Below are 19,277 nucleotides of genomic sequence, written 5' to 3'. Positions count from 1 at the left end.
CATGACCACAGCAACTCTTATAAATGAAAACATTTAATTGGAGTGACTTGCTTACAGTTTTAGAGGTTCAGTCTTATACCATCATAACGAGGAACATGGCAGTGTGCAGGCGGATATGGTGCCAGCTACATCTTAACCAGAAGGCAGCAGGAAGTCAACTGACTCATTGGGTGGTATCCTAAGCATAGGAAACCTCTAACCCTGCCCCCACAGTGACACACTTCCTCCAACAAAGCCACATCTCCTCGTAGTCCCCATCCCTGTGAGATTATGGGGGTCAATTGCATTCAAACTCCTATAGTGCCTGACACAGATGCTGGGAACCAAGCTCAGATTCGGACTCTTAAAGGGATGTGAACCATCTATCTTACCTCTCGGGTTTGCTTTTCAAGAATCCTCCACTTCCTGTCTCCCCACTTTCCTACTTGCCCTCTAATACTTCAGCAAAACAGAGTGGGCTTTAATCCTTGCCTGGTAGTGCTTGTAAAGCTTTGGCAACCAGGCTTGTACGATTAGAGAGAGATTGATTTACAGCATTTGCCAACTTTTTATACTGTAAAAACTCCCATTGTGGTCATTTTTAAAGTTATTTACACAACGTCAAGTGCTGTGAAAATTTAGCATTTGGATCCAACTTACCATAGGTTCATATCCCAACAGGGTAGTATTATCTCATGGCTTTAAATGTACAGTTTCCCTGAACAGAGCCATGCTCCTTTTGGATCTGTGGAGCTCCCCCCTGCCCTTCGAAATCCAAGCACTGACACCTTCCCAGTGGGCTCATGTCTCCCTGTCTTGTGCTTCTCCTCAATAGTACAAGTGCTGTGGCATTGGCTTCATCATCACAATCTTTAATGTATCTGCTTCCCAATTAGACTCTTCAACTATTTAATTTTACTCGAATTTTGCACGTGGAAAAATTTGATGCTAAGAGCCAAATAGTATGCAGAAACATAATACCCCATTTTAAAAAGTATCTCAATAGATCTAAGAATAGGTAGCTTACTCCAAAGCTTTTATTTACCTTCCTTTGACAGTGAACAAATCATGTAGGCTCTACGAGCCCACATTCTTCTCTGCAAAGTGGATATATTAAAATGTAACCTTATAACACTGCTGTGAGAGAGCATAGCCCAGACCCAGTCAGTGACTGCTAATAGCTTACATTGTGAGGGAGACACTTTGGGCAAGGATAAGGTAGGATGTATCTTCTATAGACATCCCTCTAGAGTGAGGCAGCTTTGTTGCTATGTGTAAAGTAGAGTAAACTTTAAAAAAAAAAAAAAAAAAAAAAAAAAAAAACCATGAGGCCTTACCTAGAACTCCTAGTCTCAAAACATACTCATGCCTCAGCCTCCAGAGTAGATGGAGCCACAGGTATGCACCACTATTTGCTATAAGTTTGTATTCTTAACATGTAATATACTTTATTGTTCAATCCTGATGCCTGCTCATTTAAAAAAGGATTCCTATTAAAATGTCAAATTAGGGCATGTATGATGTCTCAGTAGGTTTAAACATTGTTGTTGTCAAGCCTGAACCGCATGTTGGGAGAAAGGAACAACCTCCATAATGTTGTCTTTTGACCTTCACATGTGTGCCTTGGCAGGGTACACACACACACACACACACACACACACCTCAAACTAGATTTTAAACATTTTTTTTTCTCATGAGAATTTCATAATGCTGGTTGCCTCCATTTAATCTGTTTAAATTCTCTTTTCTGCTAATGTTCTTTCAGCCTTTGCATGCAAGATTCCTTCCCACTGACTGTCCAGCCCTGTGTGATACCAAAGGACTGTGAGACTTCTGAGTGGTCCCCCTGGAGCCCCTGCTCCAAGACTTGCCGTTCCGGGAGTCTCTCACCTGGGGTCAGGAGCAGGAGCCGGAACGTGAAGCACATTGCTATTGGAGGGGGCCAGGAATGCCCAGAACTTCTTGAGAAAGAGACCTGTATTGCTGAAGGGGAGCTTCTGCAGCCCTGTCCCAGGTATTCCACTTTTGAATATTTTTACTAGCTATAACCTCCTTTGAAGTGGTGATAAAAAAATGTTAGCATCAATAAACATGGCCAGAGACTTGTTTCTATTGAATCTTTCTGAGTATAGGACTCCTTTAATTGGCAATGCAGTGCTGTGGCTTAAGAGCAGGGTCTTCTGGGAAGGATCTCACCATTCAAGTTCTGTTTCTACAGCCTTGGCCTTCCATGATTTCCAAAAGTGCCTTCGTTTCCTCATCCTATGTTGCTGTTTACTTCCTTTAGCATTTCACACAGAGTAAATGACAAACGTGTTAGTTACTTTTACCTGGCGTGACACTTGTAACTATTTGTAACTAGCCCAGGGTCCTTCACAACATGATTGTTGTGCAAATGGGGCCATCAGTAGTCAGAGAGATGAAATGGACCCATGAGGTTGCATTGCTAACAAATTGCAGCATCCCAGTTCTGATTCTCCTTTGACCCGGATAGCATGGCCAGTTGGTGCCACAAATTCTTTTCCCAGATTCCCTAGGGAGCCAGAGGATATTGGAAAGTGGCTCAGTATCCATTATAAGTTGGATTTTTACATCTTGATATTCATTTTTTTTTTTTTTGGCCTGACTATATTGCACTTGGTAAAGGCCTCCAGGGTATCTTTCTTTAGGTAGTGGGTTTGTGGTAGACTTCAATCTCATATGACAGAAATCCTCTGAGACTGGTTGTCTATTAGGAAGTCTATAGTAATGGGGAGATGTTCTGAACTCCCTGTTAGATGACATTTTCTAGAACTTCTTGTAGCCTGGAAGACATGAGGATAAGATTCCTCTTCCTAGAGAAAAATATTAAACAAGGCAGAAATGGTTTATTATATGAATTCATTATTTTGTGATAAACCCAAATGGTGCTCTTGTTTCCTGAGCCTGACTGGCTACACAACCTAGAGGAAAGCACTGGGCCCCCTGGAGTTGGTGCTCTAGGTGTGCTGCCTGGGTCTTCCTTAACTCTGAATAATGTGCGCATTGTGGAATTCAAAGACATACCTTTGTTGTAAGTTCTAACCCTTGTACACCTTCCTGGTCAGCATTGACTGAACACACACTGTATGTTGTTTATTATTTATTTTACTAAAACAACTCTAGATTCTTTTTTTAAATCATGATCTTTTTAAATTTGTGTGTGTGTGTGTGTGTGTGTGTGTGTGTGTGTGTGTGTGTGTGTGTGTGTGTGTGTGTGTGTGTGTGTATGTGTGTGTGTGTATGTGTTTATGCACATGAGTGTCATTGCTCCTGGAGGCCAGAAGAGGACATTGGATCCTCTGGAGATGGAACTACAAGTGCTTGTGAGCTGTGGGATGTAAGTTCTGGGAACTGGGCTAGGGTCTTCTGTAATATCATTACACTGACCCATTTCTGCAGCCCTATATTCCTTAAATGCTTGTCACTCCTGTCTTCATTAGTGCAGTAGGATGCAGCTCATGGTCCTTTACACATCAACTCAATTAGATCGAATCCATCTCATGTTGTCATTTTACAGCCACCTTTCAAAACACTAATTTTGAGTAAATGAGGGACTTGCAGATGATATAACTACGATTTCTTTCTATTTCAAGGCTGCATATGCTTGTAATCAGATTTTAAGTCCATTGTTTACTTGATATGGCATCTCACAAAAGATATATATCTTTTCTAGGACACTTCCCTTGTGTTAATTTTATATCACTTACATTATAGGTCTGAAACATTGGAGACTGGGTGTGCAAAATTTGAGGCCCAATGCTTAGGGCGTAAAGACAGTACTGAAGGGCTGACATTGCTGTTGTGTCTTCAGGTATAATTTTGGTCCTTGACCAAAGAATAACCTATCTTCCCTTGAACAGCAGGTCATAGTAGTCACAGGGTGAATAAACTTTTTTTCTGTGTATTTTGGAAATCTTCCTCATGATGTGTAATTCAGATTTTTTAATAGTGTGGATATAGGAATAGAATCTTGATTTATCATCATATACTATTTTGGGCCCGTAATATAACAGAGGAATACATGAATTAAATATGAAGGCTACACAGCCTATTAGGACTCTCTGAAGACTCACTCAGGCTCTACTCATTATATCACTCTGAGAGTCATGATGTTTTCCTTGGTGACCGACACCCAGGTGCGATATGTATACCAGGACACATGTAACCCTCTGTGCCATTCTTTAGCAGGAAAATAAGTGAGGACTGTGACAATTAAGCACCCAATGTGAAGTCCTTTAATGATCTTTAGTCAATTGATATTTAATATCTGAAAGTAGTGACTAGCAGATTATTCTGATGACAAGCCGGCCCTTTAGTTCTGCTATTTGAACACATGGATGAGTTTGACATTTATTTAAAAACAAAATCAAACCCTTTCAAATGATGAACATGCTAGAAATAAGCTTCTTGGAGAAATCACTGATGTACCAACCAGTGTTGCCTACAGAGAACAATGTGTTAACTAATGTTTCTCCTTGGTTATGGGCAGGAAAATGAATGAATAACAACAGAGAAATCAGCATCGGCCACCCTTCTTATTTATCTGGGTTCTGAGCTGCGACTTCTACCACAGGGAAGATATACCACCCAGCATAAAGGCTGTGGATCGGCTTTTGTCTCTCATTTGACATTGGTGATTAAAATTCATTGTGAGCAATGGAAATGAAAACAAAAATCTATTAGGAAATACAAATGCCCGTATCTCCATCCCAGAATTCATGAGTGTCCACATACATCAAACAATTTTATTCACCCCATTTCCCCATAGCAGGAAAATGCATGGTTCTATGAGTCATCACATTGTTTTGATTAAATCCTCACATTGTGATTTGGCTGTACTCTTTCTCTGTCTTTTCTATTGAAAACGTGTTTGATCATGAAATAAATAAGCAGAGTTCTTGTTCTGTGCCAAGCATGGGGTTAAATGCTAGGGAGACTTCAAAGAGCACAGTAGACACAAGCCCCTCCCTTCATGGAAACAGACTTTAGTAACAAAGAAAAAACATACAATAAATTATATAAGATTTATTTTTGGTGGCTGAGTTGTTAAAAAATAAAATATTTAGGTAAAGAGAGAAACCCCTGGAATGCTGTGGTGAGCTTGGTCAGCACTGCTTACAGAATTAAATAGTGTTAGTAGAAAAATTTTATTTGAACAAGGGCTATTTAGGTCAGGGATATTATTTAAAGAACATGAATAACCACTTGGGAAATTAGGGGACAAATATCCCAAGTAAAGCATGTGATGGAGATTTTTGTCCCTGCAAACAGGTATTTTCTTCCCATAGTAGTGTTGAGGATGCCTCACTAGCTGGGCTCAGCTGACTCACTACAGCTGTGACCACCAAGTCAGTCCTTGGCACCAGGGTGTGGGAATAAGTATAAGTAAGAGGGGCCAGTTTTAAGACACTCCTGACAGTGAGAACATGTTGGAAATTGCATGACTTGATCTGAAAAGAGATAGGTCTAGTCCTGATGTGCTTATAAGGACATTTACGACCTGAGTAAGAGTTAGAATTGTGCACACTTAAGCTCATCTCAGGGGTATGCTTTTGACACAGACGCAAGATCAGCCCATGAAACTCCCTTCTCCAACATGACACAGCCTATATGTAATTGTGTGTGCCTCTACCAGCTCTGGTATAATACTAAACATACTCACCCTGGGTGGTAAGCATGGTAGAGACATGGGTCTCCTTTTTGCCATGAACTTGAGTTCTTTGGGGGTTTTCCTCTACCATTGAGTATCAGTTTCTGTTCTTAGACACTAAAAGATATAAAAACTCATAGGACCATGGCAGGCATTAGCACAGGGATCATTGGAACTATGCTGTGCTTAGCCAGCCCCACCCTTTTCTGTCCCTGGGTTGGCCAGTCCTGCCCCTGACTGGATATTGCAGCTGGATAGCTGGTTCTAACCTTCAGGGGAGAGCTCGCCCCTACACTTGAGAAAGATGGCCCCAACCTTCACCATAGGCATGTACCTCACCTGGGAAACACACTAGAGCTGACCTTGTGGTCTGGGACACAGGTGAGCCAACCCTGAAGGTATGAGAGCAGGAGAGCTGACCTCATCCACCCTCATCTGCCATTTGGTGACATAGGTAAGGGAAAGATGTCACCCCCTTACCTATTACCACCTGCAGTAAGTGAGAAAGCTGGCCCTGGGGTCATGAGAGTGAGAAAAATAGCCCAGACCCTCACCAGCTACATCTCATAGGAGAGCAGGCCCTGCACCCCTGTCCCGGGCAGTGCACTCGAGCTGACCCTGTTGTCAGAGTCGAAGGTGAGCCAGCCCTGAGGGTGTGAGAGGAGAGCTGACCACACCACTCCTTCAGATTCCCCCTACAGCAATCAGGAGGGAGTCCTGCATCTTGCCTGGGCAAAAGAGTAGAACTAGTCCTGGTGATATGAATAAGGAGGACCTAGATCTGAGGGCCAGAGAGTAGGAGAACTGGACTGACCCCATGCTGTAGGCTGCATTGTGTGAACTAGCCCAGGTAGTGCTGGAGAGCTCATCTGGGTAATGACAATGAAAAAAAGCTAGGGAGCTGACCAAGCAACCTATTACCCAGGCAGAGAACCAGGGCTATGAGGTAGCCACTCCAACATCTGTGGAATCTATGAACTGTTGGAGCATGTGAAGGGGATAAACCTATAGTTCTAAAACAGCAGGATCTCCATGACACAGGACAACAGGTTATCCAAGAGGAGCCCCAGTGAAAGCACATTACTGGTGTTGTAGCAGAAACCAGAGACCTTGAGCCAGAACAAGGACTTTTGGTAATGAACACTTGCAAATAATGATGATCAGACTAACAGGGTAAACTGTGTCTCAGCCAGCCACGCTGCAGCTTCCACAGCAAGATTCATCTTGTTGTTTGTTTTGGGTTTTTTGTGTTTTTTTTTCTTGGTTTGGTGTTTGGATGGATACAAGGACAGAGGGGACAGGGAGATAAGTGGGATAGAAACGCATGGTGTGAAAACCTTCAAAGAAGCCAGGCACATGCCTTTAATTTCAGCACTCAGGAGGCAGAGCCAGGTGGATCTCCGTGAGTTCAAGGCCAGCCTGGTCTACAGAGCGAGATCTAGGACAGCCTCCAAAGCTACACAGAGAAACCCTGTCTCTAAAAACAAAAACAAACAAACAAAAAGAGAATCAATAAAAGTAAAACAAGCAAACAAAAATGTCTAGGACCGTGGGTGCTTCCTGTGTACCAGTTAACTTCCAAAGTATTAGACCCACATGCCCAAGCTTTCAAGGACTGTGCAAGATGAGGCAGCCTTGTTTACTACAGCCTTAAATGCAAAGGACAGGGGCCTGTCATATGCTAAGCTTCTCCGGTCAAAGAACTACAACAAGACACCCACATATTCTGAAGCAGCTATGAAAAGATCCCCATTCTAGTGGAAGAACTTATAATAATCACACAAGAATGCTGATGAAGAGTCACCTGCAGATATCTTTGTTAGAAATTATACCTCCTGCCAGCAACTACTATCACCTGTGGGTGGGAGACAATTTTTCAGATGATAATGGTTGTTCAACCTCTTACATCATCATTTCAAGTTTGGAACTGGATAGCAGGCAGCACTATTAGATGGTGACAATGACCAATGCAGAGTAAATCTCCTCCGAAAATTTCAAGGCAGAAGCTGCATGGCTAATGGTATCCCATAGACCACGCAACATTACCACAGAGAAAAGCCAATTTATTAAATGTGGTTTCAATACTCTGGACTGGAGCTGAATAGATGGTTCTGTTAACCCTCCTTTCCTTCCTCATTGCTGGCATGTTGTAAATTTATCCTTATTATGGGTAGGCTAGAAACCCTTGGCATAAAGTCTGTCTGTGCAAACTCATGCTAAGAGACATTTCTAGGCTCCTTCATTCCCTTTTGATTTGCTTGTTACACAAGTCCAGAGATCAGCCTGAATCTCCTTAACATTTCATTGAAACATTGAGCTCAATTTTAGATTTTCTAGATAAAATAATTTTTTCCTTGAGTAAACTCTGAAGAGTTTGGGAGATGACTGTTGGAGCCTGCCAGAATGCTAGGAAAAATGTGGGGAAAAACCTGGTCTGACTATTTTTGGTTTTTGTTTTTTGTTTTGTTTTGTTTGCCTAATGCAAATTAAAGAAGTGCTTTGGGGGCAATTTCCCCTCAAAACCTGTTTCAGTCAGAAAGGAAGAAACAGAAAATATTGATGTAGTCATCCTGTGAATCTTGCATAATATGTTCTTCCAAACTGAACAGTATTCACACATTGTCTATGAGTGTTTAGCAAGGATGTTCTCACACATAGGTAGGCCCTACCTTCTTTTCTCCCTCCCTCATCCCTTCCTCTCTCCCTCCTTCCCTCTTTCCCTCCCTCCCTTCCAAGAGTGAGGCTCCTAGAAGAGTGTTTGACTCATATTCAATGCTCAGTAAACACTGGTGAAAGATAGTAAAACTGTCTTTCTGCTCAAGTGCCAGATAGAGAACAATAATTTGCACGTATACTCTATTGCATGCATACAGTTATTGTATAATGTGTATGAAGCAATGAAAGGCGTTTTTGTAAAAAAAAAAAAAAAAAAATCTGAAATTAGTGCAATCAAGATGATCCGATGACTATAGAGAGCTTGCCCAGGCTCAGATGTTCTCTGCTTATTGCATGCCTGATTTTTCATATTGTGATGGCTGTAAATGTTAGCCCAGATAGGGTAAGAAGTGAGATCACAGTCTGAATTTGGTCACAACTGGCTTCTAACACACATCACCAATCACATCTTTTAAATCTTCTCCCCATTGATTTTTCTCATTGCACCCAACACTCCACACATAATATAAGCTCGATAAAGTGTTGTCAGATAGATTAATGGATTCTTTAAGAAGGCATTGTTTCAGTTGTTTAAATTAAACAGATTTCTACAGCAATTGAGAAGTAAAGGAGCCTTACCCTGGAATCCTGGAACATTATGGAGAATCTGTTTCAGAAATGAAACAAGTTTTCTAAGAATTTGAAATTATTTCCTCAGGACATTGGCACCTTTTTTTATTGGATCTATCTATTACTGGTAAATGTGGTTTCATGAGTCCTTCTGGACAGAAGATTTGTTCCCCAGTTAGTGTAAGGAAGTTAACGTACTGTTAAGTGCTGTGCATAGCGATAGAAGTCTATTAATAATACATATGTGGAGTTTGGCTAGCAAAGCCATCTGCTGAGAAGCAGAGAGCTTTGCACTTCAGAGTAGCTTTCCATAATCAATAGCCCACTCTATCCAATAAAAAATTACTAGAGCATAAAATGTATAAAGGCTTGACCAGTTCCCTTATGTTGATGGTTTGTTTGACAAAAAAAAAAAAAAAAAAAAGACAAGTTAATTCTTTTCCAAGTGTATTTACAACTTTCAAAGGACAACAGACATTATCATAAATTAGTCACGCTGCACAGCCCTGATTTTTAATACATGCACACATTTAATTTGAATACCTTTCACTGGGGTTTCAATTCCAGGAGTGTTTGCAAATCTATATGTGCTCAATCAAAACATGACTGTTAGCTAATGCAATTATTCTATCAATCTGTCATCATCAAATCACTTAAGATTCTATCCCATGCTCTTGGCTTCACATCTCAGCTGTTTGAAGAGGGAAAAAGGAAGTCCATGCTTCATGCAGCCCTGAGCCTTATGAAAGTATCAAAGCTTAGATTCAGAAGGGCAGAGGCTGCCATGGAGCTGGAGTCTTGTTGCTGTTAGAATCACTTTATGACATCTTGGTAGGATGGAGGTCTTTAAAGAATTGTCACTGAACACTTCTTCATTTCTAATTTTGGCTTTGCTCATTTAGGAGAGCTGTACTTACTGCCCAAAGAAAGAGAATTTTAAACTTCCCCTTCCTTTGTCTCTCAGTGTAGGGGATGGTTTTAGTTACAGAATTCCTTAAATTGGACATACTCTGAAAGTCAAGCTGACAGAGTTATTTAATTCCAGGACTTCAAGTTGCTCTGTCCTAACTTGGTTTTTTGTCACTTGCGTTTTTATGAGAAGTGTGTTTCCAATATTTAGAAGGTTGCTCTTTGAGTTAGCATTAGTATCTTTTATAATAGTTAATATTTTGATTATTGGAAATTTATACAATTCATATTGATCATAGCTATCCATCCTGCCTCCCTCCAACTCCCCCTTGGGCCCCCATTACTCCTTTGCTTCCCAGGTTCATGTTCCCCTTTTATTGTTAACTCTAGGATATATTTTTATTTTTAATTATGTGTATGCATGTGTGCGTGGGGCTGGGTGCATATGTGCACTTTGCGCAGGTGCTCATGGAGGCCAGAAGAGGATGTTGGATCTCTTGGAGCTATAGCTTCAAGTGGTTGTGAGCTGCCTGACATGGGTGCTAGGAACTGAACTTGAATCTTCTGCAAAAGCAGCAAGTGCTCTTAACCACTGAACTGGCTCTCCAGCCCCATAATGTTGTTGATTTTACCTTTGTTGTTGTTGTTGTTGTTATTATTATTGTTATTATTATTATTATTATTATTATTATTATTATACTATTTAGGCTGTGTATAGCACCTGAGAATAATAGCATCTCAAATCTTAACATTTATATCTATTGCAGATATACTGATTGACCACCAATGGGTAATAGATTTCAGGCATGAGTTCATGGGTTCAGAAAACAGGTTCTATAATGTAAACAGAAAATGCCTGAATTGCTCAGTTAGAATGCATGGTTGTGTCTCTCTGTTATCTGGAATTTTAACATCCTTGTGGAGCTCTATCCTCTGAGGATTCAGTGCCAAGGAATTATACTATTTTTATATTGGTCACGGAAGAAATGCAGCAATCATTCATTACTCTTCCTTTTCTTTTCCATCCTGTACTTAATCTATTAGAATATTGTTTCCACCTTCTAAGTGCATCTAGAATGCAATTGCTTTTCTCCACACTCACCAGGACCTCTGCAGTTTAGCTACCCTGGGCTTATAAAGATTTCTCCCTCATCTCTCCTTTTCCCTACCTACACACATTCTTCACTCCCCTCCTGAGTGATTCTTTTAACACTTAAATTACTTCATCTTGTTGCCACTGCCACCCCCCAACTTCCCATAATTTCTTATCACCGTTGGGAAATCATCACCCTTACACTAGCCTGCAAAGCTCTCTGTGTAGCCTGCTTTGGGGTCTCTGCCCATAGACTCTAAGGCATAGAGAGTCTCTACCACTGCAATGGCTTCTGTGTGTTTCTTAAAGGCCAAGAATACTTCCAGCTTGACTTTTGAACATGTTCATTGCCCTGATAGAACACTTATGCCTACTTGATCCTCTTCTCTCTGCCTATTTTCACTCAGGACTCAGGTCTTCCTTGGTGAAGCTTTCTTTCTGTCCATCTCTCTTTTCTGCTGGCCGGATGCCATGTTAGATATGGAAACTCTAATGTCTGCCTATCCCACTGGAAGGTGGCTATCTTCCCTGGGTCTTGAAGTCTGTCACACTCCCTGGTGTCTGAAAGTCACTCATAGCACACACAGTATTGGACGTCAGAATGCCATTGCTGAAAAGAGGTTAGGTAAACATACCGTGAGCTAGAGATGAACTTCCTATCTGAGCAGGCCTATCTCTGTTCCTGGTGGGGTCTGCTTGGCAGGTCTTTTCTTGCTTCCTTTTCTTGTCCATGGTCTTACATTCACCCACATCTGCTTTAAGAGGTGTCTTCCATGCGCATAATGCATATTTGGAGTCCTAACATTTTCTTCCTTGAGTGAGTGGGGGTTTTAGCATGACTGGAGGTGTACTCATTCTCTAACATCAGGGACACCAGAGTCATGACCCCAGGAACAGATGGTTAATTTCACAAAAAGAAGTGAAAAGGGAGCAATGAGAGGGATTTGATTTCAAGGCTTTCTTTAAAAAAAAAAACAAAACAAAAAAAACAAAACAAAACAAAACAAAAAAAACAACCACTCCTCCTTTTAGAAGCTTGTCTTTGGCAACTGTGAGTGATGATTTGAATTTTCACAGTTAGAGTCCATTGCTTGACTTTCACTTCCTCCCCTTTCTTTTCTCCAAAGGGTTGAAATTTGACCTTCTGGAAGCTAAAATAGTCTAATTCTAAAACAAAGGTTTGGGAAATATTTTGATATTGAGAAGTGTTATTGGACAGCCATTATTGACAGTATCACATGAACCAATGGAGGACAAGTGGGATGTTGTTGTTGTTGTTATTTTTTTCAGCCCAGGATCTAATCCCTCCACGGTGTACCAGTACTTGCTGGTTCTTGCCATACCTGGACTGGTCAGAGCACTGTTTTTACTAAGCTAGGATTCAGTTTTACCAGAATGGGCTTTGTGCCTTTTCCCATTCACTGTAACTACAGAGTCAAACAACACTCACTTTGAATCCTACCTTACCACTTACCTGACACCATAACAGCCCAAATAAATTAATGCCATGCTTATTCTCTTGAGCCAAACTGTCAGGCAAAAGCAAATTGATTCTATACACACACCAAGGTAGGAGGCATGGAAATCCACTCATTGCTTTCCTTTGGTGTCCATTTACTCCACTGGAGGCATTTCCAGGGCCACTTTGAGAGTGTTGCTTCCCCAGAGGACAGAGGACTCTGGTTTCTAAGGCTTCACATTCCCCTCCTGAGCAGGAAAGCAGAATGAGATGTGTTGAATGGCACTGAACTTAGAAACAGGGGTTTGCAAAGCCTGGTCATTGACACAGACTCAGCCATTAAAGAGAACGTCGCAGGCTAGGGAGCCAGCATTTGCCTCCGCCTACCACCATAAACACTTCTGATGCAGCAGGGAGTAACGTTTAGCTGAGCGCACTCCTTTGATTTCTTATTCTGTCAGATCCTAGAGACACTCTCTCTCTTAGGTTAGTGGAGTTCAGGGCGCTCAGTCTTCATGGCTGCTAGGTGATTTGTGACTAAACATAGCTGAGGCTTTTGGAAAACATGAAGTAAAAAGAGATGAGCAAAGACTATGTAATGACCCATATTTAAAAAGGAGCAGAAGCCCTTTACTGGTTTGCTGTTTTCTTTGCCTCTTGCTGAGTTGGTATTTTCTCAGGGAGGGGAAACAATAGTGATCGTAATAAATGCCCCATTTTTCTTTAGAGATTTTTGTCACTTGCCAGTGAACAGAATTTGGGCCTCTCTGGTTAATGAGCTACCAACAGAGATTTTGTTTCTTTATGTAAAACCATAGTCATTAAACCTTCCTTTTCATTTTTCTCCACAATGACTTCCAAAGTCTATTAATAATTATTACAGAGTTGTGAAAAAGTAATTGAAAAAGTGGTTTGTACCAAGTAACCTCTTCCCTGTTTGACTTGCAATGGTGCTAAACTGTTCTCCATGCTCTTTTCAACACTTTCTTTGCTGGAATGAGAAGAATGTGTCATTAAGAAATATCTAATCTAGGACTTTTTAGAATTTAAAAACATTTTGAAACTTATTCTTTGATAATTGCAAACATCTATAAAATGTATCTTGATCATATCCACCTCACACTTCCCTTCCTATTCTTTGTAGGTATCTCCAACACAACTCCCTCCATCTCTGTGTCCTGTCTTTTTCTAAGATAAAATCCACATAGTGCTGTCTGTATGCCTGTGAACGTGCAGCTGACCAGTGGGAAGTAGCACCTACCTGTGGCCACAGCCCTGATGAAAGGGCGCTCTCCATCTCTCAGCAGCCATCAAATACCAGTGACTCCTTAGCTTGCCATGGAGCATTGGGAGCCACTTCCTGATCTACACTGAAATTTGAAGTAGCTTGATCTTGCACAGATCTGGTGTCAGTAACCACAGTGGCTTTGAGTTATACGTGCAACAGCCATGTCATGGCCAGAGGAAAGCATTCTTCTCCAGCCTCTGATTCTAACATTCTTTCTGCCCTTTGTTCCCCATTTTTTTTTAACTTTAGGTTTAAAGTGGTTGATATAGATGTTCAATCTATGGCTAACCACTCACACCTTCTTGTTCTTATTACTTTGACTAGTCTCTGTGTTAACCACTGCCCATTGTAAAATAAGCTTCCCCTTCCCAGTGGCACAAATCTATGGGTATAAACATGAATAGTTACAAAAAAATAAACCAAACAAACAAACAAAAAAAAACAACCCTGAATAGTTATAAGGTAGTTGGATAACATAAACATTTACTAAAACAACAGCAGTAGTTCCCCCTAGGAACCATGACCACCTGAACCATGGCTTATTGACCAGATTTATAGTGCCAGGCATGAATTCCCTCCTGTGGTAGGCTTCACATCCAACTAGAGAGTAGTTGGATACCCTTACAACAGTCATGCCACTATTGCCTCTGAGGGAACATCTTATCTGGCAGGACAGTATTGGAGCATGCAGGGTACAGTGCTAGGTAAGACCAAATGTATAGCTATCAATGAAATCCCCACGAGTAAGTGTGTGTGTGTGTGTGTGTGTGTGTGTGTGTGTGTGTGTGTGTATAGTGAGGCAGCAATGGACAAATACACAGAGGAGGATATAAGGAGACAGGAAAATAGGGATGTAGCTCAGTTGGTAAAGTGTTAGCCTATCATGTTTGAAGTCCTAGGTTCAGTCACCAGCACTACATAAACCAGGTATAATGGTATATAGCCATAATTGGAGTAGTCTGGAAGTAGAGCTAAGAGGATCAGAAACTCAAGTTTATCCTCAGCTATACAACAAGTATGAGTTCAGAGCAAGTCTGGAATACATTTGCCCCTGTCTCAAGTAAAAAGAGAAATATGTGTGGGGGTGTATGTGAAAAAGAATAGAAAGAGGATTAACTTTCATTACATGCCAAATTCAGTGTTTGGTTAATTACTTGCATCTTATGAATGAGAAAATAGAACTGGAAATCAAGTTGATCAAGTTGAAGGTCTAATAAGTAGCAAGGCTCCTATTCAGATCATGTTGGTGAGATTCTTAAGAAGACCATGGTCTATACCCCAGTGCATACTACACACAGTGGCCTTACTGGTTTGGAGTCGGCTGCTGTAGCTAGCTCTTTGGTAGGCTGAGAGACTTCTTTAGCAGAGTCAAAAAGGAAGAGCACTTGAAGGTGAAGAGTTGAGTAACCATCCAGTCCTATAGTTAGTCACCAACTTCACTGTACTTTGCCATCCAACAGAGCTCCCGGTGTCCCATAGCACAGAGCCAAGTCCTTCACTTATATGACCCTAGGGATGGGTTGAAAAGTTGGAATGGGTTGCTTTATAGTTATTCCTTTGGAGAAGTGCTGTCTCATGCTCTGGGGAGACCTGACCTGCTCTCCATGTTCCTGCTGCCCAGGAATTAGAAGAATGTTGTTTATGTTCACCCGTAAGGAGGAAGATTTGACTTAGGGACCTCAAATTCCTTCCTTGTCACAAATCCCTACTCCTGTGTGAATGTTGTACATATATTTGTATATAATGCTTTGTGTGGTATATATGTGTCCATGTAAGTTTGTGTGTATGTGAGTGTGCATGTGTATGAATGTGGAGACCACAGGTTGATAGCAGGCATTTTCCTTAATTTCTCTCCACCTTGTGTTTTGAGATTTTACTAATTTTGAAGCTTGTGTATTCATCTAAACTGGCTGGCCAGAAACTCCAGGGTCCTATTTTTCTCCATAACCAGTCAGGGTGCATACCTGAGAGCTGGGCATCTGAACTCATGTCCTCACACTTATACAGCAGAACTGTCTCCACAGTAGTCCCTCATCCACAAATCTTTAAGCCTGGGGAAATCATGTGGAAATGAAGTAGTGAGGGTAAGGGAGAAAAATCGAGTTGCAACAAGCCTGGATGGATTGTCTGCATCTTCATCTGACAATGAGCTTCATACAGACTAATGACCCCATGCCTTCCAGCTTTTTAGAATGATAACATTCGCTGCAAAGGGTTTGATCATTATCAAGATTTTTAGATATTTGCATATTTACTGCTTGATTTTCAATTTCACCCTTGTTTCTGAAAAACCATGGTCTTGGTGACATATAATAATTATTATATTTTACTTTTATTATAAGCAATCACATAGCTGAGAAATCTTTCCTCACATCTGAGCATGTTCTCAGGCTTTCTTTGTTATTCCAGAAGGTAATGAGTCTGTGTGTGTGTATGTGTGAGGATGCTGTGAGTTATATTAATGATTTGGGCTTGAATAATGCTGTAATAACCCACAAAAGGAAATTATGTCTGATGATGTTAACCCAGGTGTGATTCTGAAAGGTTTTTTTTTTTCCTGTAAATTGTATATAAACTCTATTGTATTTTACCCCTTTAATTTTATCTGTTTTTAAAATGTTTCTTCACCAATTAATTATAAACCAGGAAGACACATTTCTAAGTTTAAATAACTGCATGCTGCTTGTGCTGAAAACTATTCATTGACTAAACGGAGTGACATACACAGTGTTAACACATTTTAATAAACATGTAACACACATTTTAATGAATTCATCTTAATTGCTTTATCCCCGTGTCAAGGCGTTAAATGGGGAGAAAATGATTTCTACATCATGATTGAGATGTTAGAGACCAATTTGCTCTATCAGAAAAGATGTCCACAAGAGTATACATTCCTCTGCTAATTGAAAAATAAAGCTAACTTGCATATAGTCATCTGGAAGTCTGTTTGGTAACTCTCAATGACAATTTCAGCTGCCATATTGTGTTTGCAGATCATTCCTCTAATTCTTCTCTTTCTTCCACTTCATGCTGAGACACCCACTGCTTGCCTTAAACACTCACCTCTTGCCCTATTTGCCTTGCTTCAGTCTAGTCACTTTGTGCTGTCTGTAGACACAATGGACAGGTGCTCTTTTCTCTGGGAAATAACAGAGATTTAGTAATCCAAAGCCAGGAGACTTTTCTCCACAGTGAGAAAGAGATTTTTGTGCATGTTTGATGTCCTCACCTGCTTTCTTCAGAGCTGGTTACTTTCCTCATTACCTCTTCTTCTTTTAAACAAATCAAACCAAACAGGTATTCCTGGAGAACCTCTGAATGGAAGGAATGCCAAGTCTCTCTTCTTCTGGAGCAACAGGACCCACTTTGGCATGACACAGGACCAGTCTGCGGTGGTGGGATCCAGACCCGGGAGGTGTACTGTGCCCAGAGTCTACCAGCAACCATCACACCAAGGGCCAAAGAAGGTAAGCAACCAGCTCCTGGCAGATGGTGCTGCTGGCTGGAAGGAGAACCCACCCGAGCACCACTCCCAGTATTTTTCTTAACTTGAAAATAAATATTTATTTAGCTTTTGAAAAATTTATGTATTATATTATTTCTATCATATCTATTCACTATTGCCTATCCTCAACTAACCCAAGTACCCTGAGTTCCATAGCTCTCCCAACTTCATCTCCTGCTTTTTGGATAATACACCCCCAAAGTACAACTAGTGCCTCTCCTATGCACATAGGTGGGGCACCAACCACTGGGGCACGGGCAGCATACCAGTATCCAGTCAAAGGAGAGTGATTTTTGCCTCATTCAGCAAACATCAACTGCTCAGATTTATTCAAATTTATTTACTTAATAAACAAGATTGGAAGACAATGCTGGAACTCTAGAAGAACCTATGGCTTCTATCAACTGCTTAGAAATTTGAGGCTGAATGAATCCTCTACCAGTGTGATGAACTTGAGAATGTGGAACTTCTGGGTACTTTGGTCAGGAAGATGGGACTCAAGATTTCTTATTATGGTAATGTGTGACTTTTATTATGTAAAGCTTTTCCTGCCAGATACACCTTGTGACAAGTCCCAGAGTTCTAGAAGGTCTATGGCTCTGAGCTTAAATGATCAGCTTTTAGGATGGTGCTGCCTAAAAATAGCAGTTGTTTTCTTCTCTAAATACAATTATGAAAATGGGCAACTTACACACTTTGTATTTCAAGAGAAAACAAGACTATAGTAACTCTTCTGAACTTGGAAAATGCAGCATTTAGATTAAAAGCTCCAGATTATCCTTTCAAATGTTGAGGATGCTTCTTTCTCATCTCCTGCCTTTTTCCCTTTCATTCATGACTACAATTCAGGGAGCTTCAGAGACAAAGACTTGAGTGACATGGCCGACCTATTTTCTGCTTTGACTTTTTATCTCCTATTCAAATTTCTTCTTCCTAAAGTTTTTTCTATAAAGCATAATGATCTTCTTTTTAATGAATCTATTTCCAAAGTTTCTTCAACCATATTTCCAGCTTTGCTAATGGAAATTTGCATAGTGGGCAATGTCCTAGACATTCTTTATTATCAACTTGACACAACCTAGAGTCACCTGGGAAGAGATTATGAACTTCAACTGATGAATGGCCTTGATCAGCTTAAACTCTGCACCCATCTGTGAGAGTGTCTTGATTGATGATCGATGTAGAAGGGTCAGCCCATTGTGGACAGCACTATCCTAGAGAGGTGGTCCTTGGCTAGAGAGCAGAATCCTTCATGGTTTTTCTTTCAGTTCTTGCTTCTTAAGTTCATGCCCTGAATTCCTTCCCTAATGGATTATGATCTAGAAACGTTAGCCTACTAAGCAAGAGTGTTTTTTATCACAGCAACAGAAAGAAAACTAGATTGGGCAGGGGGATTACAATTAGGAAAAACTTGTAGAGACAATGTTTTAGCCCTAAAGAATAGATACTACACAATGAAAGAACAAATGAAGAAGAGATGTTCATCACAGATAGAGTCCCATCTGAACAAAGCATGGAACAATGAAGATGCCCTCTCAGGCTGGGGCACACTTCTGAATTAATACTTGGATTCATGTGGAACAGTGAGCACTTGAGAAGCTCTAAACTTTGAGGGAAGGGATGTCTGGGGTTGCAAACACACTGATATGTCACTCAATCATGTCTTCTTGTACAGAGCTGAATATAGAAAGGAAAGCTGTTTTCTAATAAGGCACAGCCACACAGAAGGCACGAGGTAGCGTCCCACTTACTCTGTCACAGTCATCAAAGATTTTATTTTGCTCTGTAGTGCAAGTGAACCAGCAGGAGCATTTGTCCATTACTTTCCTTTCTTATAAATTCTTTCATTTTACTATCCTTCACATATAACTTTTGACAAGCCTGGTGGTATACAAATTTCTTCTAGACCCAAATTAATGCAAGAGAACATTTGAGTTTCTGTTGTAGAAGACAGTTAACTCCTTGTCAAATTAAGTCAATAGGATTTAACTATTTCTATCCTTGTCTGCTAAGGTAGTAATAAATGCCCAAACTGATGATATTTCTTTTTAAAATAGTTAAAATAAATTAATTAGCTTATTTATT

At 40.6% G+C, this 19,277-nt stretch overlaps 1 protein-coding gene across 2 annotated transcripts in view; it reads left to right on the top strand.

The window, feature by feature from the left end:
• Positions 1 to 19,277, top strand: part of Thsd7b (thrombospondin type 1 domain containing 7B) — an 837,148-nt gene that overhangs the window by 312,826 nt on the left and 505,045 nt on the right. For both annotated transcript variants that reach the window (XM_036202865.1, XM_036202864.1), the window contains exons 4-5: positions 1,745 to 1,993; positions 16,985 to 17,154. In XM_036202865.1, coding sequence (XP_036058758.1) covers positions 1,745 to 1,993; positions 16,985 to 17,154 — 419 coding nt within the window. The remainder of the gene's footprint in view (positions 1 to 1,744; positions 1,994 to 16,984; positions 17,155 to 19,277) is intronic.

This window comes from Onychomys torridus, chromosome 11, assembly GCF_903995425.1.
Source record: "Onychomys torridus chromosome 11, mOncTor1.1, whole genome shotgun sequence".
NCBI lineage: Eukaryota > Metazoa > Chordata > Mammalia > Rodentia > Cricetidae > Onychomys > Onychomys torridus.
Note: the sequence above shows the minus strand (reverse complement) of the source record. Positions and strands in the feature narration are given on the sequence as shown.